Raw genomic sequence first — 24,809 nt, 5'->3', positions numbered from 1 at the left:
AAATTCACAACTGCAGTTTCTTCCTTCTGGACGTTTACAACCAGAGATGGCTCACCCTTCAGAAAACCCCTGCCAAGACTAGCTAACCCCTCCCCTGTGCTGACAGAATAAACTCAGGGGCATCTTCCTTGTGGAAGTAGTAGGTGTGGCTCCATCAGAGCTCACAGGACTACTGGACTCTGACTTTTCATGTTTTTCATTTCTTCATTTCCTCAGTCTTCCAAACAGCGCCACCAACTGGGGACCAAGTGTTCCAATATGTGAACCTACAGAAGACAAGTTTTATTCACACCACCCAGAGGTCATTCATGAATTTAGCTGTTTGGCGCTAAGAGCTGGTTTTCCAACGATCGAAACCCAGTCAAAATTCAAATCAGACTTCAGGCTTTATCCTAACCCTTCCTTGGTGACATACAGTGTGTGTGTGTGTGTGTGTGTGTGTGTGTGTGTGTGTGTGTACTCTCTCTGTCTCTCTTTATGTCTCTCTGTGTACTCTCTCTCTCTCTGTCTCTCTGCCTCTGTCTTTCTCTCTCCACACACACATACACACACACACATTTCTCTGTGTGGAAATGGTCCACCTTGTAGTATGTACAGCTTAAAAAATTAAATTTGTTTTTCATATTCTAGTGATACTCGAGACCACTTTCTAAGATTTATTATTTTTAGTTTCTATCTATGAGTGTTTTAACTTCATGTATATATGTGTACCCATCAAGTGCCTGATGCTCTTGGAGGCCAGAAGAGGATGTCTGATCCCCTGCAACTAGAGAGTGGCTGGTATTAGAATCAGTCATGTGGTTGGCGGGAATCAAACCTGGGTCCCATGGAAGAACATCCCATGCACTTAATTGCTGAGCCAATGCACCAACCCCCACAAACTATTTTTAATATTTAAGGTTGACCTATTGTATTTCAATATGAGCATCTTCAGCCTGCAGTATTAACACTGCTCGCTTACAAAGTCACTTTACACTGAGATGGCTATGAGTTTTTGTCCAGTTCTTCAGACAGCCAGACAGTTGGTCTAAAGTCCGATAGGAATTTTGGCTTCACCAAAACCACCAAAACAAAACAAACAAACAAAAACAAAAGAAAAGAAAATTTTTATAAAGGTATCGTTAACGTCATGTTGGATCAACTCCCCTGGCTCTCTTGGAACTGGAAATAACGCAGGTTCATAGCCACATTTTAGTTTTTAAATTCCTTCTTCACTTCCCTTTTCACTGCCCTGGACCCTGAGAATAAACCCAGACCCAGGTTTTCACTGTTCATGTTCTACCCATGGTCCATAGGTTCTAGCACTTATATATGCACAGAATCCGACATTTGAACTGCGTGGAGTGATTTATTCCTTAGGATTGGGATCCATGGCTAGTCCACCTTTGAATTTCAAATAGTACATACTTTAACATAAAATCTAAAATAGAAATTATTGTTTTTATTTTATTGGGTTTTTTGTTTGTTTGTTTGAGACAGGGTTTCTCTGTAGCTTTGGAGCCTGTCCTGAAACTAGCTCTTGTAAATCAGGCTGGCCTTGAACTCACAGAGGTCCACCTGCCTCTGCCTCCCGAGTGCTGGGATTAAAGGCGTGCACCACCACTGACTGGCCAAAATAGAAATTATCGTTTTTTTAGATGATCCATCCTTACTTTGAATAGAAAGAAAGGGTTGAACTTTATTGTAAATGCTTGAAATCCACAGAAAGAGCAGATTTGTGACTGTTTAGTCCTGGGGGGATCTGCAGATCATGCGGGGCTTTGTTTTTGAGGCAATAAAATGTCCTATAATCGTGTTGAAGGTTAGAGTTATGAGACTATCCTGAAGTTGATTGGTCTGAAAGCTCACGACCAGTACTCACTTCTAATCCCAAACTTGGGATGGAGACGCGGGAAGATCATGATTTCAAAGCCCCTGAGCTATTTGGCAAGATCCACTCACACATACATAAAAAGGCTGTTTTTGTTTGGTGATCCACCCAGTTTAATAAAGGCCACTCATGTGGACATGAGTGTGGAGCTGATCATAGAAATGTAACTCCCCAGTCCTGTATCACAGAAGGCAGTAACTTCCTGTCTTCCAGCAGACCCCCTCCAACCCACACCACTACCTCCGTGGGTGGGAAGAAGCGGGGTAGTGTGGAAGATCAGAGGGTGGAGGGATGCGTGTGACATGTATGAATGGATTCTATACATGTATGAGATTGTCAAACCAATTAGAATAAAATAAGGACAGCAGGGCAAGGCATTTAGCACATGGGGGGGTGATATTGGAGCACATATTAACTTTACTAAACATCACTCCATTCTCTAAAGAAAAGAGATATTAAGAAGCCAATATACATTGGCTAGGTCCGGGGAAATAAACCTCAAAGAGTTAATAGTAGCGTTGGAGTATTTGTTGCCATAGCAATAAAATGTTAGAAAAAAATCAAGCAGAGTTGATTTACTGCTCAGTCTTAATGTAAGAATCAATTAACTTTAGCAAGCCGCTTAATTCTCTTTAAAGACTAGGACACAAAGCAGAAAGCCTTGGCTACTGCCACAGGAGGCAGGAAAAAAAATGTAGGGCATCTTCTGGATGGTTCCGTCCTTATAAAATTCAGCCAAAATCATAGAGGGAGTGGAAACTTCAGCAAATATTCTCAAGGGACCATTGACAGGGGAACTAACACCAATCCTCAGGATAATGGGCTTTTACAGATAGAAATTTCATTGCAAGAGCTTTCCAAAGTTATTCCACAAGTAAAATGTTAGCTTTCTTAAAGGGAAATCTCCTTAGTTTTGTGCTGTTATTTCTCCTGGCTATTCTACACAGTTTAATCACTATTAGCATTCTCTCTCTCTCTCTCTCTCTCTCTCTCTCTCTCTCTCTCTCTCTCTGTGTGTGTGTGTGTGTGTGTGTGTGTAAGTGTGTGTGTGAGTCTGTATGTTATTGTTGTTGTTATTGTTGTTGCGGGGGGCTGCACCTGCCCATGTATAGTGGTGTGGAGAGCAGAGGTCAATTTTGGGTCTTTTTTTATTGCTCCCCATTTTCGTTTATGGAGGTACAGTCTCTCTCTGAACCTGCAGTTGATCCTTTTGGTTAGATTGGCTACAGCAAGTCCCCGGAATCCACCCGTCTCTACCCTCTCTTAACGCTGGGGTTACACGTATGCACAGGTTCCTCCACATTCTCTTGGGTATTGGAGATGAAGCTCAGGTCGGCGGGCTTGCACATCAAACATCATAGTCACCGAGCCATCCCCCCATCCCTGTCAGTTTAATTATTGACTTAACTAAATTTAGCTGCTGAAGGGCCACCTGAAAATTACCTTTAACAGATTGCATTTGGCAGAAAGATAACTGCATGACAATTCTAGAAAACATGTGATCATATGAGGAGTCACAGATACAGAGTGGACCATTTTATTCCGGTCTCCTAACCAGGAGGTTACATAGTACACACCTTGCAAGAAGAGAGCCGGCAAATAAATAAAAATGCTCCATCAGAAGCTGAAACTTAGCACAAAGGGTGTCTGTACCCTTACCTTCTTTGTGATCACGAAATTGGCCCTCAGTACCTCGCTTCACATTGTGCTCACGCCCATTTTGCTGCAACTGTTTACTAAAGAAATTATCTGTTTCCTACTACAGCACAGAATTTCCAATTAATGAAATGCCTTATAAATTCCCAGAAATCCCCTAGCGGGGGATAATTTAGCTGTCACCAGAGAAGGGGATAATTTAGTTATTACCAGAGACTAACGGGACCCCATTTACTTTACTCTGAATTACTTGGGGGGAGGGAACTCAGCCAAGGTCTCCTGTCATCACTCTTCCCATTGTAAAGCAAAATTGATGTTAGTCTAGCTTGCAGGCACTTAAGATTGGCTTCAATATGATTGGCTAGCTCAATGCACTGAGCTGTCCATTTTATATCAGAAGTTTTACCAGCAGCGCAGGAACCCAGAAAACTGGTAAACAAAGACTCCCCAGGGCGATTGCTTTGTGGATTTCTCTGTCTTCCAAGCGGCTTTAACCCTTTCTCTAGCAATAACTTAAGTAATTGAAAGGAAAATGCACTTGGCTTCAGTGCAGCTCAAGCGACGGGAGAGAAGTCATTGTTGCATCAGAAGGAAAACAACTGCTTCTAGTATAATTTATGTGTGGTTAAAACACAGAAATATGGGCTAAATGTGGAATGGTGGATGCTAAGGAGCACAAGGAATTGTAACTGCATAGTAAGGACACATTTTCAGAGAGAGCGAGTCATGTACTAAAGAGAACAGTCCATTACTGTATTTGGTATGAAATGTCATGCATGTTTCACATTAGAGGCTGGCTATCCCTTATGAAAATACTCTAGATAGGAAACCTTTTTGCGTTCATGGGTTGTTGTAAAGGGGCTGAGGAGATGGCTCGGTGGTTAAGAGCACTGACAGCTCTTCCAGGGAACCCAGGTTCGGTTCCCAACACCCACATGGTTGTGGCTCACAACAGTCTGCAACTCCAGTCCCAGTTCCAGGGGATCTGATGGCCTCTTCTGGCCTCTGAGGGTACCAGGCTCACTTCTGGTGAATAAACATACGTGCAGGCAAAACACACCTATATACACATAAAATAAAAAGAAATAAATCTTAAAAACATTTCCAAAGTCTTTACCAGTTGAGCATCCCTAACGTGAAAAGCGCAAACCCCAAATGCTCCAAGTCCTAAACTTTTTAGCATCATGTTGCACATTCAGACACACACACACACACACACACACACACACATGCAGACATGCACCTGTACACCTTACATTAAGAGAATAATTCACTATTCTGTTAATCTGACTTTGCATTCTTCTAGAGCTGTGGTCTGTAGATAATTTCAAAAAGAATATCTCAGGAAAGCCCAGTGCATTCTACTGTCTCATTGGAGGGGAGATGCTCACAAAAGCTAATTTTCTGATCATCTTTTTTTTTTCTTTCAACTTAGGACATATTTTTAACTCTGGGAAAATAGCAACTCCTCATATCCTTTTGGCTATCTGTTGATTCTCAGACAATTATTTGAACACTGCTTTCTAAATAAGGGAAAAATGATTTGTAGACACAGACAATGCTAGTCTACATTTGAGAGCAGGGATCTGTAAAGTTCACTACCTCCAGTTAATGTCTGTGGGTTTCTTAAAATTGGGATCAGCAAGCAAGGGGGTTTCAACACAAGCTAGATACAGGAATTAATCAGAATTCCTGAGAAGAGGAATCAGTAATGCCCACTTTTAAAACGCCACATGTGATTCTCATGTATCTCAAAGGAAGGAACAAGTGTTAGAGTCCTGCCACCTGCAGGCACCAAGGTTGCCTTTCACTGATTTGAGGACTGAGCTCTGAAGCCAGGCTCTTCCTGCAGTTCTGAATCAGGGAACTTGAGGGAACAAGAGGAGAGACAAAAAGATGGCATTGTGTAACTTTTTGTGGCTCCAGAGTCGGAACCCAAGGCCTTGCACGCGCCAGGCTGCTGCTCAGCCGTCCCTCCACCCGCAAGACAACAGAAGAAACAGAACCCAAACTCGAATTAACTAATATTATTACATAGGTTAGAGTTTGTGGGCGTTATTGTACTAAAGGGAATGCAAAAATCATATTCCTATGAATACTACATACAGATATCCAGAGAGAGAAGCAGGTCGCTAAAATTCCTTCCCTCGGGGAGAGACATACAGAACCTCTACCGCTCCTCTAAAGTCCCAACGACGAACTGGGGTCTGATTCCACCAAAGTTCCCCAGAGTTTATGAAGCTGTCTTACAAAGCAGTGGGTGAGGGACTACGGGGAGGGGCATGGGTGACCTTAAAGCAGTCACACAGGTAGATATGCACCCTGCAAGGATCATGGCTTCTGCCAGCTGCATAGCTGAAACCTCCCCCCCCCCATCCTTTCCAACCTCTATCCTCTAGCTCCTCCTAGAGACCCCAAAGCCACATTCAGCTAGGTCATAATTGCATACAAGTGGTTGGGGGCGGTGGTGGCTGGATAGTGAGGCAAGGGTCCCATGATCCTTCTGGTGCATCCTTCCAAGAAGGGAGGAAACCGTCGACAGGACCAGCTGTGATGATCTCTGGTGGGCAGGCCTGATCAGACTCCGGAAGACTGAAGCAGTTTGGCTGCCGGATGGTCCTGCACAAGGCATACGTGTTTTAGACAGGCATACATGTTTAAAATAATGGCTGATAATTTAGATTTCAATTCAAGCTAAAGCGGGTAAAAAGCGAAAAAACAAGAAGGCCGCTGCTAAGTGCTCTGTATCTTTGGAAAAGAAGTTATTTTCCCCTAGAGTTATCATGACATGCTAATTTTCTTTTCAAACAAAAGGTGACTGGAATTTCCTCCATAATATGTCATCAAATCGACGCTTTCCCATCTTGGAATTTTCAGACACCAAGGACCACTTCTCTCTCTCTCTCTCTCTCTCTCTCTCTCTCTCTCTCTCACACACACACACACACACACACACACACACACACACACACACACACTGTTCAGTTCTGTGGCGAGAGGGAGCATGCCAAACTCTAAACAACACTGTGGAACTAATTCACTTCATAAGTACAATTTATTTGCACAAGCAGAAATCCGAACAGCTAGTTGCTTCATCTGAAGCAGAAATCATTTCCCGCGATCTGTGACAACCAGGGTCTCCCATGTCATCGCCTAGGCACTTGATGACACTAATTTACTCAACAGGGAGAAATCTTGTCCACCGGCTACACACACAATCAGGCGCCAAACCTAAACAAGAGGGACAACACCCACCCTCCTGTCTTCCCTACCCATAAGCCCTGCGTGAAGTTCACTATCAATCACTGCCCTTAATGATCAGGTTTCCTGCTAACTTGAAGCAACAGCTTTTCGGGCAAACCACATAGCGGAGCTCCCCAGAGACAGGCCGCACCACTCTGCCCGTGTCCTGCCACTGTCCCTCTTGCCCACTCTATCATGAAACCGAGACTAAAATGTGAGAGGGACTACGGGGGTAGGTCTGTGGCTTAACACACAGAAGGCTCCATCCTCAGCATGGAAGAGACAGGAGAGAGGGGGAAGAAGCAGCAAAACTGCTTTAATATTGTTCTTTTTTTTCCCCATAAAATTAGGGTTGAGGGGATGAACGGGGATGATGCTTTGAGCATCAGCTTCCCGGAACCCACATAAGAAAGTCAGTGGGCAAACTGGCTTAGGTGTGACCTCACTGCTTGGGAGACAGAGGCAGAACTCCTGGAGCAAGCTGGATAGCCAAAACAAAGAGCTCAAGGTTCAGTGAGAGATCCTGCCTCCATGTATTGGTGGAAAAATCCAGGAAGACCCCTGCACCTGCACACACATCTGTGCCCCCAACATATGTGAATACACATACAAACACCACACATGTATACGCAAAACATGTTTTTTTACAAAATCAATTATTTCCCAAATAAACTTTATTTTCAAAAGGAGTATCATAACAGACATAGAAATTAAATATGACACAAGGAACAGTTATGAGTCAAATGACATATACGTGAAGTCACAGTTGGTGTTTGATTATTCCCGCTAATGGGAGGGTGCAAAGATACTGCATACAAAAGGGAGAAGGCTTAAGCAACCAGTATGTCTTTCTTTCACTCTTGTTTTGACTGCTTAGCTGAGGACCAATACAAATGTACACAATTGAATAATCAAGATTCTTTCTCCTTCCTTGTTCCGACACAGATAGTGGTCGCAGTTTCGGCATAAGGAAGGCTTCAAGCCACACCACCGTCCTCTCAAGACAGGTCTTTCCACAACCTCCCAAGGTCGAGAAAAGGGCAGTGCTGACAATCATTTCACGGTTATACCTGAAATCAAGAACAGATCCTAGAGTATAGTCTTCCCCATAACATGCTTTGGCTAGGAAAGTGTCAATGCGTAGGTAGTGAAGTCGTCTGACTTCTACAAACAACAGGAGGGGGTGGGAATGGGTGAACTAAGACCTGACCCCTCTCACTGGGAGCAAATATGAAGATTATTCTATGAGAACACAGACATTCCTGAATCCTGAGGAGAGCTGGGATCTGCCAGGATCAGTCAGGAACTGTTCCCAGAGGTAAAGGTGCGAGGGGAAATGGGGCCCAACTGATACATACAAACTCGCTGCTTCTTCCTTAGCACAGAAGTAGAAAGTGAACTCGGGCTGAAGATGTGTCTGCAGCTTAAGCACCAGCATTGGGCTCATCCGTCACCTCTGAACAGCACCTCTTATCAGTAAAGCGGTACCATCAGACCCAGCAGCTTCTCAAAGGCGTCAGAACAACAACGGTCAGACAACAGTGCGTGTGATCCTTTTTTATAAACCATGAGAACCTATGTTTAACACATAGAGATCTGGGAAGTCTGCTTTAAGTATTTAAGACAACAGCCAATTTGATTAAAATCAAGTTTTAAAAACAGAATTAGTCATCATTTTTACAAGTCAATTTGAGAGAAAATGAAAAAAGTCCATTTTCAAACTCAGGATAAGTAGTGATAGAAGTTGGTATAGGTCGGCCTCATTTTCAATGGGTCAGAAATGGGACAGTCTAGTTGATTTACTAACTCCTCTCATAATTCATTATCATTGTGAAATAACGTACTAACTGTAAACTTTATTCAGTGAAGAACCAAGAGGCTAATCTGGTAGCCTTAAAAGTAAACATTGACCATAAATACAACTCTCTGCCAGGCCCACCATATTTTGAATCAATGATTACAAGGAAACAAACACATAAATGATTTGTCTGACTTATTTTACTAGGCCATTAGCCACTATGAAGTCTGGGCAGAATGTTTCAATGCACACCTATTCACGAACTGCTAACTCCATTAATCATCCAACACTGCACATCGCCACAGTGAGGCCATAACTGTTAAGGAATGAGGCCTACCATATGCCTCCTCAGGCAGAGACTCAAAAATAGGTAAAGAAAAAAACTACTTCATTATTACCAGAAAGGAGCAAGCCCTGGGGCGCTGATTTGTGCTACAATCTGTCCGTATGTTGTGGCATGTTTCCAGCTGCAAAATATCACTGTGAGAAGGAAGCAAGTAAACAGGCTTCGTGTGAACATGGAATGGCCCAGAAGTCTACTCAACGATGACTGTTTCTTCCCAATAACTTAAAAGAAAGATATGGATATTTACAAAGTCTATGGGGTTTCTTAAATAACAGAAAGTAACATAAAACTGAAAACAAACAAAGCAAGAACAGAATGTTGTTCAAAACTACAACTTTCTTTAAAGGTACCGTCTTCCCTTTACACATGGATGCTATACAATGGCAGGTACACCATCACAGTTCGTCATGCACATATGTAAATTCTCTAGCCGAGATAAAGCCATCTTTGTCTTCATCTTCTTTATCAAAAATATCCTCCACCAAAGCATCATGGTGGCTTTCATTCACCACTGCACCGTGCTTCTCAAACTCCTTCTTCAGATACACTTTAACCTACAAAATAACAGCTCTCGTTAATCAAAATCCACACTGCATCACCGCAACGATACACAGCAAGAAAAAAGCAAATCTGTGACCCATTCCTAAAGGAAGGAAAGCAATCTTTGCTTTATAGGAATGATGGAGACACCAAATCGTTTTCAGAAATGAAAATAATGCTTATATCATATATACACATACACACTCAAATATACGTTTGTATCAAATATAAGGTTTTTATTAAAACCTATTACCTGCCCTTTTGCCTTTTTTAAAAAGGTGTGTGTGTGTATGTGTGTGTGTGTATCCATGTATGTGTGTATCCGTGTGTGTCCCTTCACCATTCTTCCCCCTCATAGGTTGAGATGTGGTCTCTCACTGAACCTGAAGCTCACTGATAGCCACCCAGGGAGGCTAACAAGTCCCAGGGAGCTCCCTGTCTCTGCCTCCTCTGGGCCAGGACTGGAGGCATGCACTGCCATGCTCTGCTTTTTCTATGGTACTAAGGATCCCAACCCAGGTCCTCAGGCCTGCATGGCCAGCACTTATCACACAGAGCCATCTCCCCAGTCCGTTTGCTTGTTTTAAGCGGGCTTCACTTTCATTCTTAGAGTTTCACATTAAGAAGTCAACATTTAATTGAAGCTGTTTATTTAGCAGTTCATTTATATTTGTGTGTGCTCTCAGGTATGTGTGCATGTGCTTATTTGTGCGGGGTTGTGCATGTATGCACGTGTGTACGCCTGTATACAGAGGCCAGAAGTCAGTCTCCTTTCTCAGAGTCTTATTTTCGAGGACATGGTCTCTCACCTAGAACTTTGGACTGGCTAGCAACCTTCAGGGAGCTGCCAGTCTCCACCTGCCTGCTCTGAGATTACACTGCCACCCTTCCACACCCACCTTGGATTCTGGGCCTGGAACTCAAGTCATCACGCTTGAATGGCAAGCGCTTTGCTGACAGCCATCTCTTCGTCTCCCATCTATAAGCAGTTTTAATTCCTGGATTGTACACCAATATTCTCTGACTCTGAACTGCATTTATTACTATTCTTCAAGTGTGAAAAATGGTTCATTTATAAACTCCCAGTATGGTGCCGTTGACACAGCATTTTGGGTGAAGTCTCACTTCTTGAGAGAATCAAGAATGGCAAACAGGCTTGACTGATTGGCTCGCCACAGGATGCCTACAGCAAACATACTCATCCACTCACTGGACAATAATTAAGGGGGAAAGTTGTGGGGACAAGACATTAATTTTTAGGACATTGTCTTCGTGTTTTATTCAGTTTGGTCTTCCAACTGGTTGTTATACTAATTTAATTGAAAATAAAAATGCAGGATTTAAAAAGATGTTTGGGCAGTATTTTAAAGTATTAATAAAATTAATATAACCTTTAAAATGTTTAAACCTGCCATACATATTGCATTTTTTGTTAGGTTTGGCTAATATTTTACAGCATTATATTAAAACCACTGAATAAAATTCACTTTCAAAAAATGTTTAACATCATAAAATCTTCCAGAAGTTTGTGAGATTTGATTTTTTAACCGAATGTTCTTTTAAAGTTTAACTTATAGAAAAGGAAATTTTTTATGATTTATTTATATTTTCTGAGCACTTGCCTGCATGTTTGCATGTGCACACATGTGCCTCGTTCCCATGGAGGTCAAAAGAGGTCACTGGGCATCGGATCAGCTGGAACTGGACTTACAGACAGTTGTGAGTCATGTGGGTGCTGGGAATGGAATCTGGGTTCTCTGGAAGAGCAGTCAGTGCTCTAAACCATTGAGCTATCTTTCCACTCCCAAGTCGAACATTCTTATAAACTGGATGTTTTTATGTTTGTTTGCTTGACTCTCGATAACCAAAGAAAACTTTAAACAAATTATGCTACCTGTTTCCTGGTTTACTTGAAAACTATAATTTGTTTTGTTGAAACTAAGAGATAAGTGTGTAATCAGAAATACTAGACTGCAAGGCATGATAGTACATGCCTTTGATGCCAGCAAAAGCAAGCAGATTTCTGAATTCAAAGTCAGAATGGTCTATATAGTGAGTTTAGATCAGTCAGGGCTAGCTACATAGAGGAACCCTTTCTCAAAACTAACAACACAAAACAAATACAAAAGAAAGAAATATTATACTCATCAAAAGCTAATAGTCTTAATATATATATACACATTATATATATACACACATTATACACACACACACACTCTCATATATATGAGAAAATGCTCTTAGAAAGGTTCAATCTAAGTTTTTATAATCAAGAGGTTTGAAATAATTATGTGCTAGAATCAAATCAGGCAAAGAAAAATCTATTTTCAGAAAAAAATTATAATATGCTTGACAGAAGCAACTTTTCTTTTACATCTGTGCTTGCTCTAAATCTGTCCAGGGGTTTATTTCTAAGTGGTTCACCACAGACGTCACTCCCTCTTCTTTCTACCCTCCCTGTCACCCCTGCAGACATCACTCCCTCTTCTTCCTGTCCTCCCGTCACCCCTGCACTGCCCGTCACCTCTTTTCTCTCATCAAATTCTCCCACTGCTCATTTGATTCCACTTTCTAAAATGTGCTGATCCCCTTCCTTCCCTCCCTCCCTCCCTCCCTCCCTCCCTTCCTCCCTCCTTCTTTCCTGCCACAGGCTACATCCAGGTAAGGCAGATCTACAGGGCATGAGGTCACACTCTGTAGGTGCCACTGTGCTCCATGATGGGGCAGTGACACACCGGAGCAAAGCCCTGTAAGAAACATGTATCATGAAGACAAAGCATCCATTCTAATCAGCAGGATATACATGACTCGGTGTGTAAGGAAATTTATTTTGAAAGCCATATCCACTTGAGACTTCTCCAAATTTTTCTACTCTTGGATCCCCAAAACACTGGTGTCTCAAATCTATGCTTTTCTGACCCTACCACAGAACCTCTTGAAACAAGTCAGGTAATGACAAGAACTTGTCTTGAGTTCACCTAACGCTTGCAAAATAGTTGTAAAAATATTTTGTCACTTCCAGTATTCTTCCCAGAGAGCATGCAAGTATAGAGAATGTGCAAGTACTTCTGGCTTTCCTTCAATAGACCTTTCTCCAAAATTTACTGCAAATAACCAGAGCTTTGTCAAAAGTGGCTGCCAAGGAAGAGAGCTTTCTCTGATGGAATAAATAAGCAAAGACAGCACAGGCAGCAGTGTGGCCTACAGAATGATCATTGGGATGAACCGTCCTGAAGCTGTGTTCCTTGGTCAGCTTGGGTTAACAATGCATGCTGCCTGCTCCTGCCAGAATCCAAACAAGGCTGCATGACTGAACAATGGCTGCCTTTGGACACATTGGTTTCATCATGCTTTCTTTCTAGGAAGAGTCAGAATTCTAGACAGCCTTCCTAAAATAAAATTACATTCTCCCTTTTCATCTGAACCCACAGCTACAAGTATAAAGAATTGTGTACCTGGCTGTGATCACGCCACACCAGCAGAGCCTAACCAGGATCCTGTAAACTAGGAAATCAAAGCAGTGTCTTTCAAGTCCTATGCTACAATTTTCTATTGTTTTTAAAAACATAATCAAGGACTGGGGAGACAGCTCAGTGGATAAGACCATTTGCTGTGTGAGCAGGAGGGCTACAAACCCCCAGCTTCATTGAAAATGCATGTGCCTGTAAACCCCACTTTGTGGAGAGGAAAAAATGGAAGTTCCATGAGCTTGCTAGCCACCCAGCAGCCACAGGTTCATTAAGAATCTCAAGACATAAGGCAGACAGCAATGATGTGGGATTCCTCTCTGTATGCTGTGAATATCATTGGATAATGAAGAAATTGGTTTGGCCTAATAGGGTAGATAGTAGCGAAAACTAAACTGAATGCTGGGAGAAAGGAGGTGGAGTCGGGGAGAAGCCATGGAGCCACCACCCAAGAGAGACGTGCTGAAACTTTGCTGGTAGGCTATGACCTTGTGGTGATGCACAGATTAATGGAGATGGGTTAAATTAAGATGTAAGAGTTAGCCAATAAGAAGCTAGAGCTAACGGGTCAAGCAGTGATTTAAATAATATAATTTCTATGTGATTACTTAGGGACTGAAGAGCCAGGAACCAACAGATGCCTTCAAACAACACAGCAATATGGGAACAGTCAATGTCCTGTTCTTCTGGCCTCTGCATGTAAACCCATGTACACTCTGCACACTTACAGGCATGCGCCATAGATACAAACCACACACATAAATACACATATAACCAGAAGGCTGCCTTCAACCCCCAGGACTCACTAAAATGCTGTATCATCATTTGTCATCAAATCCCCACTCCAGCAATTTGGACCAGTGACCACAGTCCTCTCGCCACAGACTTGAACATGTAAACATACACTATCTACTTAGGGTAAGTGACATAAGGTTGGAATGAAAGTAAGGAGAGGGCAAGGGGAGGTAAAGGGGCCAAGGAGGAAGAAACAGAACAATTTTATGGGTTGATGTAGACTCCGTCTCAGGATATGTTCTGTGAAAAAGGAAACTACTAAATAGCTTATTTTCAGCCTTTTGTGTAAGAAAAAGTAAACTAATAATAAATATTTGCCTAAGCATCAGAAAAATACATCAGAAACTAGTGAACCTGGATGGGGTGGAGAGATCCGGTGAAGGATGAAGATGACCTAGGCACATAAACACTTCTTTGTTTTGTTTCCTGAGTGCTGAAGACTGATCTCAGAGGCTTGCACATTCTAAGCAAGTTCTTGACCAACTGAGTTACATGCCCAGCCCAAGCCTTCTTAACATATATTCATTTATATCAGTTGATTTTTTTTTAAGACACAAGAATAGGTTACATAATTTTTTTAGTGAGAGAGAATTACAATTTATCTTGGATATAGAGGGAGATATATAACCGTTAACACCACCACATATGAAACCCGGTGACACGGACTCTGAATCCCAGTGCTAGGATGCTAAGGCAGAAGGTTCACCACGTCAAGGCATGCCTGAACACAGGGAGCGCCTGTCTCAATCAACACAACACACAACAAAACAAAACCACAAAGAAACAACCCCATTAGTGTCCATAAAGATCCCTCGGTTCCCAACAACTCTGTCTGAGACACCATCATTTTCTGGCTCTTAGAGTGAAACTCACCAAAACATTAAAAATGACTGAGCATCCCCTGCACGTGGCAGACTAGGGACTGCAGGAAAGAGCTGCAGGGCACGTATCTACCTCCACTCATTTCTCTACAAAAGCCAGTGATGGTGGTGAAGGCTTGAGATGTGGGGAAGTCCTTCTTTCTCCCACCCCAAACATTAGGACTTCAGATGGCTGAGGAAGCTCCCTCTGTGAAAATGCAGACACCCCCTTCTCCAGGAACTAACTTCAACAAACGAGACCATGGAAAGTACTTGTTGAGTACTGTGAAGCACACACAGCAGCCAGTCTGACATCTGGAACAGAAACTGTCCCCATGAGAAACCCCTCAGGACTCAGTTCTTTCTCCTATATTCGGAACTGTCATAAAAAAAAAATGAAACTTCCCAAGCTCCAGGGGTGAAGACAGACACAGTTAACACGGAGCACAGGTGAAGGAGGAAGGGACAAGAGATGGGACATGCTTTCTCAGTCAACACCGTTCTCCCGTAGGCAATGGCTTCCTATAGGAAAGGTAACTTTCAAAGCACTTCAGGGAAAGCTGTGAATAATATTTTATCTAAATAAAAATAAAATTTCCTTATTATTTATTTATTCTTTGATAATTTTATAGAGTATACTTTATCATATTTTTACGAACCCCCAACTCCTCTCAGATTCCCCCCTCCTCCCAATTTCAAATTCTTTCTCTTTTTTATTTTATTTTTATTTATTTATTTTTTGGTTTTTCGAGACAGGGTTTCTCTGTAACTTTGGAGCCTGTCCTGGAACTAGCTCTTGTAGACCAGGATGATCTCGAACTCACAGAGATCCACCTGCCTCTGCCTCCTTAGTGCTAGGATTAAAGGCATGTGCCTCCACCGCCCAGCTTCTTTCTCTTTTTTAAAATGAAGAAAATTCACTAAAAGCCATGGGAGTCCAATTGGTGTTGGCCACTACTCCTGAGCATGGGGCCTGCCCTGGACTGTGGCTAACATGCCCAGTATCATTCCACTGAAGAAAACTGATCTCCTTTCTCCCAGAAGCTAATGCATTTCTGTAAGACTGAGCCTTAAAGAAGCAGAAGACAGAATAGAGGTAGAGGGTATGGTCACCTCATGCTTAGAGAGCTTCCAGTCGTCATTCAAATCCATTTCTTGAAATGATTCATGGGACCGTGGGCCATTTCGAATCTCCAGGAGGTCAATGTTGAATATCAATGTGCTCTCTGGGGGAATTTTGCCTGATATGAAGAAATAGAGAAGTTTTTATTTAGAAAATCTAAAAGTATTCATAACAAAATCAATTATGGTAACAGACATTTTAACTACAGTAATGGAGAGATTCTTTGACGGTCACAGACAGTGGGAATCACTTATTCTATAACTTTACCCAGAAACGAAAAGTAGGTCCCAAGAAGGACTAACCCCAAACGGCAGAACGAAAGCACTCTAGTTTGGAGCAGCAATGAAATACATGCACATATGCAGATGTTCCTAAAAGTCTCGATGCTAAATTTCAAATATAATTAAGGCCCTTCATGTTATATGTCAAGAATGACTTTCAAAGGGCTTTGAATAGTTCAGACTTAATTAAATTATTACAAGAGATTTACTAATTTAGATTAGAAAGTCTTGACCTTCAAGGACATAAGAGTGGTGCGGCTGTGTCTGCCACTGGGAGGCAGTATATAATAGTGTGAGTTCTGTTCACATCTGCAGCCTCTAGGCATCAATTCCTTCCTTGTCTGTAAAATAAGATTGATAACATTTTCTACCTTAGGAGTCTGTGAGAAGGATAAAAGGGGAAAACGCATGCAAAAATAAAACCCTCCGTGTTATTCTTGATAAATAGTAAGTGCCTGATATGTTACTAAGACAAAATTTTCTTAAAAATAATAAAGGAACATTCAAAATTTTCAACAACTTAGGAAATGCCTCCCTAACAAAGTATTTATGCATTTGTTAAGATCTCGGAGTAAAAACAAACAAAAAAAAGTCCAATTAATGATCAAAGAAACAAACCCTTCTTGGAATTGTGGGCATTTATTTTTGTTTCAAACTTGCTTTCTTACAACTCTATGTAACAGAAAGGTCTGGACACATGCATTAGCCAAGTCTTAGCTACATCCCCATCTCCTCAAAGTTCCACAAAAGGAAGGGTAGTAAGAAGAGGGCAACGCTCACAGTGTGAGGTAGAGCTTACCGTCGCGCTGGCACAGGGAAGGGGCATGCACTAGGTCGGTGGGAAAGCTGGTGTCTTCCCACGGAGGCATGCAAGCGTGCACTAACACACTACAGAACTAGTGACAAACACAGATTAGCAGAGTTAGTTTCACGACACTGAAGGGAGTGCCTATGATGTAAAGCTGAGTTAAGAATGTCATGGACAACTACGGCTGCTCTGCATACATAAAGTTCAGAGCAAAAGAACAAAGACCCAGGAAAGAAAGACTATGTCTAGGTATTAGAGATACCTCCCCTAGATACTGGATGGCTTTCTGTAGAATATAATCAGAGTTGCATTTGGTGAATAACCAAGCCAGTGGGACACGGCTTAGATAGCGAGTCCTACTTTGGAGTACATCGTTTTCATATACAACACTCAACTTCCTTAGGAAACTGTGGCAAGAGGCTTGATCCCCACTTTGTCGGGGGCTATGCTTTGCTGATGAATGGTGAAAATCATCAGAGTGATTCTCTGTCTGCTTCTGATGGCTTCTTACAATATCTTCTTCACTGTCCACAAACTACATTTTCTTCATCGAGAATTTGGATAATAGAATCAGAAATGAATGCAATTCTCAGAATCATAGTACACTATGAATATTTTATTCATTGGGATACAATGTGCATATATGCCCCCTTTCACTCATGGGGCAAGTTAGACATACAGAAAAATCTATCTGCTATTTTTATACCACACACATTTTATATACATAACTCAAAATTTTTGCAATTGGCACTTTTAATAAGAAGGATACCCTTTATTTGGCTAACCTCTGGTGATAACACAGGTTGGTTCCGATTGTTTTAGTATCAGAAACAACACAGTGGTAGACATCCTGGTTCACTAACCTGTCGCTTCAGACCTGGCCATTGGCTCAGAGCAGATTTCAGTGGAGAGACTACAGCTGGGGCGAGCTGATTAGCATCACCAAACAACCCTTGGAGAGCACCAAGGAGCCCTGGAGAGCTACCTGAACTCATCCTAAACACCAGGTATGCCTGTGCCAGAAAACAAATTGGCACAAAAGCTGTATGGACCAGCCAGGCAGCTTGTAACACAGGGAGAATTATTTTTAATTCAAGTCAATGAGTTATTTTAAAATAAGCTATTGAGCTGGGCAGTGCTGGCACACATTTTAAATCCCAGAACTCATAAAGTGGAATCAGGCAGATCTCTGAGTTAGAAGGCCAGCCTGGTTTACAGAGCAAGTTCCAGGACAGCAATGGAAACCCTGTCTTCAAAACAAAACAAAACAAAAAAAAGAATAAAATTAAAATAAGCTATTGAAAACTTTACAAATACATTTAAAAGCAAGAATGAAAGGACTCCTAGTGAGACCTACAGTATGGAAGATTTCCTGGCTATAAACACAGCTACCACATCAAATCATAGCCAATGATCTACATTCCAAACGTTCAGATCACCAAGACACTTTTGCTGGATGGCCTTTCTGTTGCATGGTTAAAGTGCGCGGGTGGGTTTCTGTCTGGGAGGGAGGAAGCATTCAGAGATGCACCGCAGTGAAGGTCACACAACTTTACCTTTCCCTTCTTTGCCGTAGCCCAAGGCTGGAGGAATGATGAGCTTTCTCTTCTCTCCCACACACATCCCCTTCAGGCCTTGGTCCCAGCCTTTGAGAGCCTCCAGGATACCCAGGGTGAACCAGATGGGCTGGCCATTGTTATGTTTGTGACTACCAGAAAGAAAACACATCAAAATTCAAATAATTATGTTCTCCCCCCGCCTACCCCGCTAGGAATCGAAGCCACAGTCCCACAAATGCTAGGTAAGCACTCTACACATTAGAGACAGTTTTAGTGACTTTATAACAAATATCATTGCTGGGCTTCATTTTTTTCTACCCACCAGCGGTTAAGCGTATGAACTCAGAAACTAAAGTAAACAGCAGTTCTTGGATTGGAAACACACACACACATTCAAGTCTACTTCATAGCAATTCAATTCCCTGTCCACTTCTCTTGATTCAAAATCCATCAACTGAGGCAGCTTGAGAAGGGCAGAGGAAATAGTAAAATAATAATAATAATTAATTTGAGCATGTACTTTAGAGCAAGTATTATTGCAAATTTGTCTCTAACTTCAGTGATGATTCTGTTATTGATAGGTATTCTTAGAAGAGTGTCCTCAGGATTTGATCCTCTGTTCATCAAAACCACAAGGAGCTCAACTCTACCGTAGTTGCACATAACCTACCATATACATTAAACCACCTTTAGATTACACATACTATAATGGAAATGCTATACAAATAGTTGTTTACTGGATAAAGACAATACAAAGCCTGCATGAGCTCAACACACACACACATATTTCAAATATTTTGGATCTATACTTAATTTGAATCAAGGGATACAGAACCTGCAGACAGAGGGCCAGCTATACCAGTATTAACCTTTTGTACAGAGAAAACGGAAGTTAAGTGTACCAGTATTTGACATCAGATATACCTAACCCCTAAGTTCAAGTGACTTCCCAGGAGGGCCACAGACCAAGGAGAAACTCAGGGAAAGTCTTGAGTTTGAGAAGGAGATACAAGGCTAGGAGAATTACTGCTGCACCCTGAAGGCCTATTCGATCCCAGACACAGAGACAGAAGTATCTTACTTCCTGTCTACAAGCCTTCCCGATGTGTAGCTTGCTAATGGTTCTGATGCATGGAAAAGGCTGCCTTTACCCTAAATCTCCACTTAGACCCAGACCTTCTCCAAAGATCTACTATGGGGCTACTTGGCAAACCCTAGAGCATTAGCCCCTCGAGTTCTGGAGGGAAAAGGAACAGGAAAATGTCCGAGCATCCTGAGAGACCAGCTTTGTTCACCTGGTAGAGAGCAAGGAAAGAATCCTATTTCAGGATAATTCTTGGGTGTGAATAAAACATCCTCGTGTTAGGTTTGTGGGTACCATGGTTACAAAAACTGGGTAAATGGTGTTCCTTCTTGTCCTGCATGTCCCCTCGTGATCACAGGGCAAAAAAAGCAGTGAAACAGCAATCATCAGCACTAACTACATTTGGCCAGATTTCTCATTACAGCTAGGTTAGTCATCACATAGATATGGTTCTGGTGACACAAAACACTCTTTGCAGACTTGTTTAATCATATTTCTTCAGTATCATTATACCCAGTTAGCCAGGCCTACGATTTTACATGAAGGTTGCATAACGACAGTCCCTGCCCAAAGTTCCAGAACATAACAGAGAAATGCTACAAAATATCCTCCCAGGTTGTTGGCCCTGAGACCGGAAAGAAAGCAGGCTAGAGATGAAAGAGATCAGACTGAAAGCAAGAATGTAACTGAAATCTTGAAGGGCAGCTTCACAGCATCGTTGCTATCTGCCTCGCCTTACTGGCGAGGGCAAAGCTATGACAAACTGTTATGGAACCTTTTTGTTTGGTTGGTTTTTGTTATTGTTGTTTTGAGACAGGGTTTCTCTGTGGCTTTGGGACCTGTCCTGGAACTAGCTCTTCTAACAGGCTGGCCTTGAACTCACAGAGATCCACCTGCCTCTGCCTCCCGGGTGCTGGGATTAAAGGCGTGTGCCACCACCTCCCAGCTGGCTGTTTTTGGAACCTTTTACCAGGGCAAACAGTGTTCAGAGAGGAATGCCATTCACTATGTTCAACCCTCACAAAAGACCATGTCTCAAAGCAGTTTATTAAAACAAAACCAACCTAAGGACCTAAGGTGAGCTAAAGTTTCAGACTTAGCGCATACGATTCCTTCATTTGCAAAGTCCTCCTCCAGCTGACCTCCACTCATCGATTTCCAGGCTGTTCTGTTATGAATGTGTCTTTACCCTCCGCCTCAGCACAACTGACCACAGGCTCCCCAGGCTTCACCAGTGCTTCAGACATTCTGCATTCTCCACCAAGAGAGTCTTGTCCCATCTCCCACTCCCTGCACATGCAGTGCTGCAGGAGGACCAGAACGTGTTTTTAGTAAATGCTAAAAGCTGCATCTCCAGGACCTGAAATGTGGCTTTCAATGAGCGTTTCACAGGCTGGATGAATGAATGGATGTAGGCGGTTAGAAGGTGAACTTCCAGAATGTCCCTAAGGAACTGCTCGCTAAATACTTTCAGAATGGAAATCATTCCACTTGCGAACAGTTACCTGCTGTCTTTCTTTGTTTAGAGAAAAGAAATGCTAACACCACGCACCTTCCACTAGGACTTCTAAACCACACCTAATCCATTAAGGAAGCCCGATTTTTAAAAAAAAAAAAAAAAAAAAAAAAAAAAAAAAAAAAAAAAAAGGAACAACTCCTGAAATCACCAGTCTGCGCTTTGACCAAAATGCCACCCGCCAGACAGGTCGATGAAACAGCATTTGTGCATCTTTTAGAAGGCGGCAAATAGACGATTGTGCATTTTGCTCTTGAACAAAGTGACACGTTTTAATATCTCTTATGACCAATTAAAAGTGGAATCAGATAATTTACCTAAGGAATGGAGTGGTAGGTAGACGATTCTACTAAGCTTTTTCTACTTACTGCTTAATTATAACTACTCTTTCTGTAAAACTTCAAATATTCTAGATCTAATTTTATAAAGACTAAAACTGTAAGGAATTTAACTTTCAAGACAAGTTTCTAGAAAGTCCTTTCAAGGCCTTGTTCTCTAAAACTGGCTTTTGACAATTTTCTTTCCCCATAGGTAAGGCAGATGTTTCAGCGTTTTGTTTCTGTTTTTAGAAGTAAAGGAACTGTTAATTTTACAGTAGGAGGGCTGGGGTGACTGGGTGGGTCCGACATCGTTCTGCCTGCGAGGCATAATTACTTACGTGGAGTGAAACAGGGAGCCGTCCTTTTCTAAATAGCCCTCGTAGTGGACCAACATCAGGTCTCCTCCCTTGGTCTTGCGATGGCAGATGAACGGCTTCTGGAGAACTTCGATTTTCACCTCTGGCTCAGGGATCAAAGCTCCACTCACAGCCGTGACCCACAGTGTCAAGATCACGTTCCACAAGAAAAAACTCATGTTACCAAAGCAGAGCAAGGGCCCCCGACTTCATAGAGTTAAAAAGGTGCCGAAAGCGGCAACAGCCTCGGGTAAGTTCAGGACTCCCCCCGCAACCTCCCAGGAAGACGTGGCACTTTTACTACCAACTTTCCCACACACTGCGGACTCTCCTTTAAAGAGTTAAGCTCCATCCCAACATGATTGGCTCTGGTCTGGCGGCTGCTTGGGAAAGGCTGCCTTCTACTGGCTGGCGATGGTGTCACTCAGGCTCCTCTCCAGCCAATGGTGCTGCAACAGTGTAGTGTTTCGGTGCGGTGTTGGGTCTGCAGAGGCCGGGTCCAGCCTCTCCGAGTAGTCCTAGAGCCGGCGGATTAGGAAATTCTCCCACCTTGGGAGGGCAACTGGGTGCAGAGCTAACAGTTAACACCTTGGGGGAGGGCTTTGCCTCTGCGAAGAACTCCAGCTGAACTACTAAAGAGCCCCGACCAGGTGACACTGGGGCTTTTGCAAAGACCGGATACTAGAGAAGAACCCCCCCCACACACACACACCAGAATACCATAAATGATGGCTCAGAATTAGAACATAAACTCTAAGGACGAAGAATGCATTAAGATTCCCAAAGCACATTCTGGGGCAAGATTCTCACTAACTTAACGTGGTTATTTTCCCCATTTACACCATTTAGACAGTGTCTTAGTTCCTGGGTTAAAACATCATGACCAATAGCACCTTGGGGAGGAAAGGATTTTTATCGATTACACTTGATATCACAGTCCATCATCCAGGGAAGTCGGGGCAGGAACTCAAAACAGGAGTCTGGAAGCAGGAACTGGAAGCAGCCCATGGAGGAATGCTGCTTTCTGGCTTGCTCAGCCTACTTTCTCTCTCTCTCTCTCTCTCTCTCTCTCTCTCTCTCTCTCTCTCCCTCTCTCTCCCTCTCTCTCCCTCTTCTTTTCTCTTTTTCTTTTTTCTTACTGTTGTTTGTTTGTTTTCCGAGATTAGGGTTTCTCTGTGAAACTGTCCTGGCTGTCCTGGAACTCACTCTGTAGACCGACCAAGCTGGCCTCAAACTCACAGAGATCCGCCGATCAGCCTGCTTTCTTATAGCACCCAGGACCACCAGCCCAGGGATGGCACCACTGGCCATGGATTGGACCCTCCTGCATCCGTCAGTAATTAAGAAAATACACTACAGACTTGGCTACAGAAAAATCCTCTGACGGGTCAGAGCTCATCTTTCCAAATTACTCATATCTTGTGTCAAGTTGACATTAAACTAGCCGGGACAGAAGATAGAAAAATTGAAGCTAGCAGTGTCCTGTTTAAGGTCACTTGGCTGTGAAGAATTTGCACTCTGCCTTCAGACTAGACCTGATTCATTCTACAAACACCACTGTTAACGACTGTTAGCGATTCATCACTTGAGTGGCCTTAGTATAGAGTAAATAATGGCTAAGGACGTCTCTCTTTAAAGAAGAAATGGCATTAGTGTTTAAGAATTATACAGCTTAAAGTTCCTAGTTCTACACGGTTGCCCTGATTTCAGACATAGCCTATTGTAGAGGACTGAGAAGAAACTGGTAATCTCCAAAAGAAGATCTTTAGATTAAACCAAAAGTAAACAGGGCATTAAGCAAGGTGTGCAGTTCAGGTAAATAACCAATTAAGTTATCTATTATTTACTGAACCTGTCAGCCTTACATTAAAGGAAAAGAAAATGCCCAAACTTTAGTACTTCAGAGCACGTTTCTGTGACATTTGGGTTGTATCTTTGTCAACATTTTCCTTCCACTTAACCTGTGATTAACACTTTTCTTGGGTAAAAATCCTGACAACAGTGCAATTTCACACTTTCTTGTGAATAGGCATTCCCCTTGGGGAGCTTGTGAAAATGCAGATTTTTTTGATCCAAAAGGTCTAGAACCCGGGCGAGATTGTATTTTTAAGAGAACCCTAGGTGAAGTCAATGCCAGCGGACCAAAGAGGCCCTTGCGGTTTGAATAGCGTCTCACACTGGAGTGCATCCGGAAACGCACGACAGACTTGCCTCATCCGGGTCTCAGCCCGAATCATTCTACACTGATCACCTTGATATTAAAAACTGGACCCCTGGAGACTAGAGCCCAGGGGTGATCTGCTACTACCCACGTTCGCAACCGCGCCCCGCCCTCCCGAGAGTCCCACGGCGCCGCGGCCAAAACCCCGGCGTGGATTTGGGAGCGTGCGCGCGGCGCAGTGAGCATGCGCGAGCGCGTCGGGGCGGGCGCTGTGGGCTCGGTGGCCGCGGTAAGGCGCCCGCGACCGTCGCTCCAGGGGCCGCGCCTCCCTCTTCTCGCTCCGCGGGCCGCTCCGCCTAGTCCACGCCGACCGCGCCTGGCGCAGGCGCAGACCCCCGACCAGAAGCGGGTGCTCCTCGGCTGTCGCGGTGACCCCGCCCCCGGGCCCGGGATGTGAGGCCGGTCCGGTGTCCCCGCGGCGGGTCGGGGCAGCGAGGGGCCCGCGGGCGCCATGGAGGGCGTGCTGTACAAGTGGACCAACTACCTGAGCGGTGAGTGCCGGCCTCCTTGTGCGCGCTGCGCCAGGCGGCGCCCTCCGCCGGCTCGTGGCCGGGACTGGGATTGGGGTGCCACGGGCAGCCCTGGCCCGCCGCGGGGGTACCCCAATCTCGCGAATGGGGCATGGGGCGGCCTCGCCTGGGCTCTAGGCCAGTTGCAGGGTGCCGAGCGAGTGCCAACAGCCACCGGTATTCTAGAGTCTCCTCGCAGACATTCTCCCAACACACCTTCAGGGTCATCCCCCTGCTGACCGAGGTAGCGGAACTCTAGCTCCTCAGTCCGAAACCACGAAGTGTGAGCTGGCGTTCGGCTTTTCTCTCCGAGTACTTCTTTTGTTTCAGACTCTGTTATAAAATGAATGCAGATATTAGCAACCGTGTCCTTGCCTTGCCCGGCACAATGGCTTAAAATAGTACCCTGCCCCCTTCTAGCTCTTGGAAGCAGTTTCCTCAACTATCTGGAAGTTAG

General features: G+C 43.4%; 2 protein-coding genes across 2 annotated transcripts in view; one reads left to right on the top strand and one right to left on the bottom strand.

The window, feature by feature from the left end:
* Nucleotides 1–7,425: 7,425 nt before the first annotated feature.
* Nucleotides 7,426–21,969, bottom strand: Fkbp14 (FKBP prolyl isomerase 14). Its single transcript, XM_048440378.3, has 4 exons — nt 21,605–21,969; nt 18,344–18,495; nt 15,689–15,816; nt 7,426–9,467 (listed from the first exon to the last, which is right to left on the bottom strand). Exons 1-4 carry the CDS (start codon nt 21,799–21,801, stop codon nt 9,309–9,311), a joined length of 636 nt encoding a protein of 211 aa, XP_048296335.1. The 5' UTR covers nt 21,802–21,969; the 3' UTR covers nt 7,426–9,308.
* Nucleotides 21,970–24,089: 2,120 nt separating this feature from the next.
* The window catches only part of Plekha8 (pleckstrin homology domain containing A8), a 63,407-nt gene continuing 62,687 nt past the window's right edge, over nt 24,090–24,809 (top strand). Inside the window, exon 1 of the mRNA XM_048440379.3 lies at nt 24,090–24,334. Within this exon, the coding sequence (XP_048296336.3) occupies nt 24,295–24,334 (40 nt within the window). The 5' untranslated portion in view covers nt 24,090–24,294. The remainder of the gene's footprint in view (nt 24,335–24,809) is intronic.

This window comes from Myodes glareolus, chromosome 6, assembly GCF_982192425.1.
Source record: "Myodes glareolus chromosome 6, mMyoGla1.1, whole genome shotgun sequence".
In the NCBI taxonomy this organism is placed as follows: Eukaryota; Metazoa; Chordata; class Mammalia; order Rodentia; family Cricetidae; genus Myodes; species Myodes glareolus.
This window is presented reverse-complemented; position numbering and strand designations above follow the sequence as displayed.

What these genes read in the sequence shown, in the direction of transcription:
- Fkbp14 (XM_048440378.3), bottom strand. Translation starts at nt 21,801, where the DNA reads ATGAGTTTTTTCTTGTGGAACGTGATCTTGACACTGTGGGTCACGGCT. An exon ending in GGCTCCCTGTTTCACTCCAC is followed by an intron (nt 18,496 to 21,604) that starts GTAAGTAATTAT and finishes TCTTTCTGGTAG; the next exon opens with TCACAAACATAACAATGGCC. An exon ending in CTACGGCAAAGAAGGGAAAG is followed by an intron (nt 15,817 to 18,343) that starts GTAAAGTTGTGT and finishes TCTTCATATCAG; the next exon opens with GCAAAATTCCCCCAGAGAGC.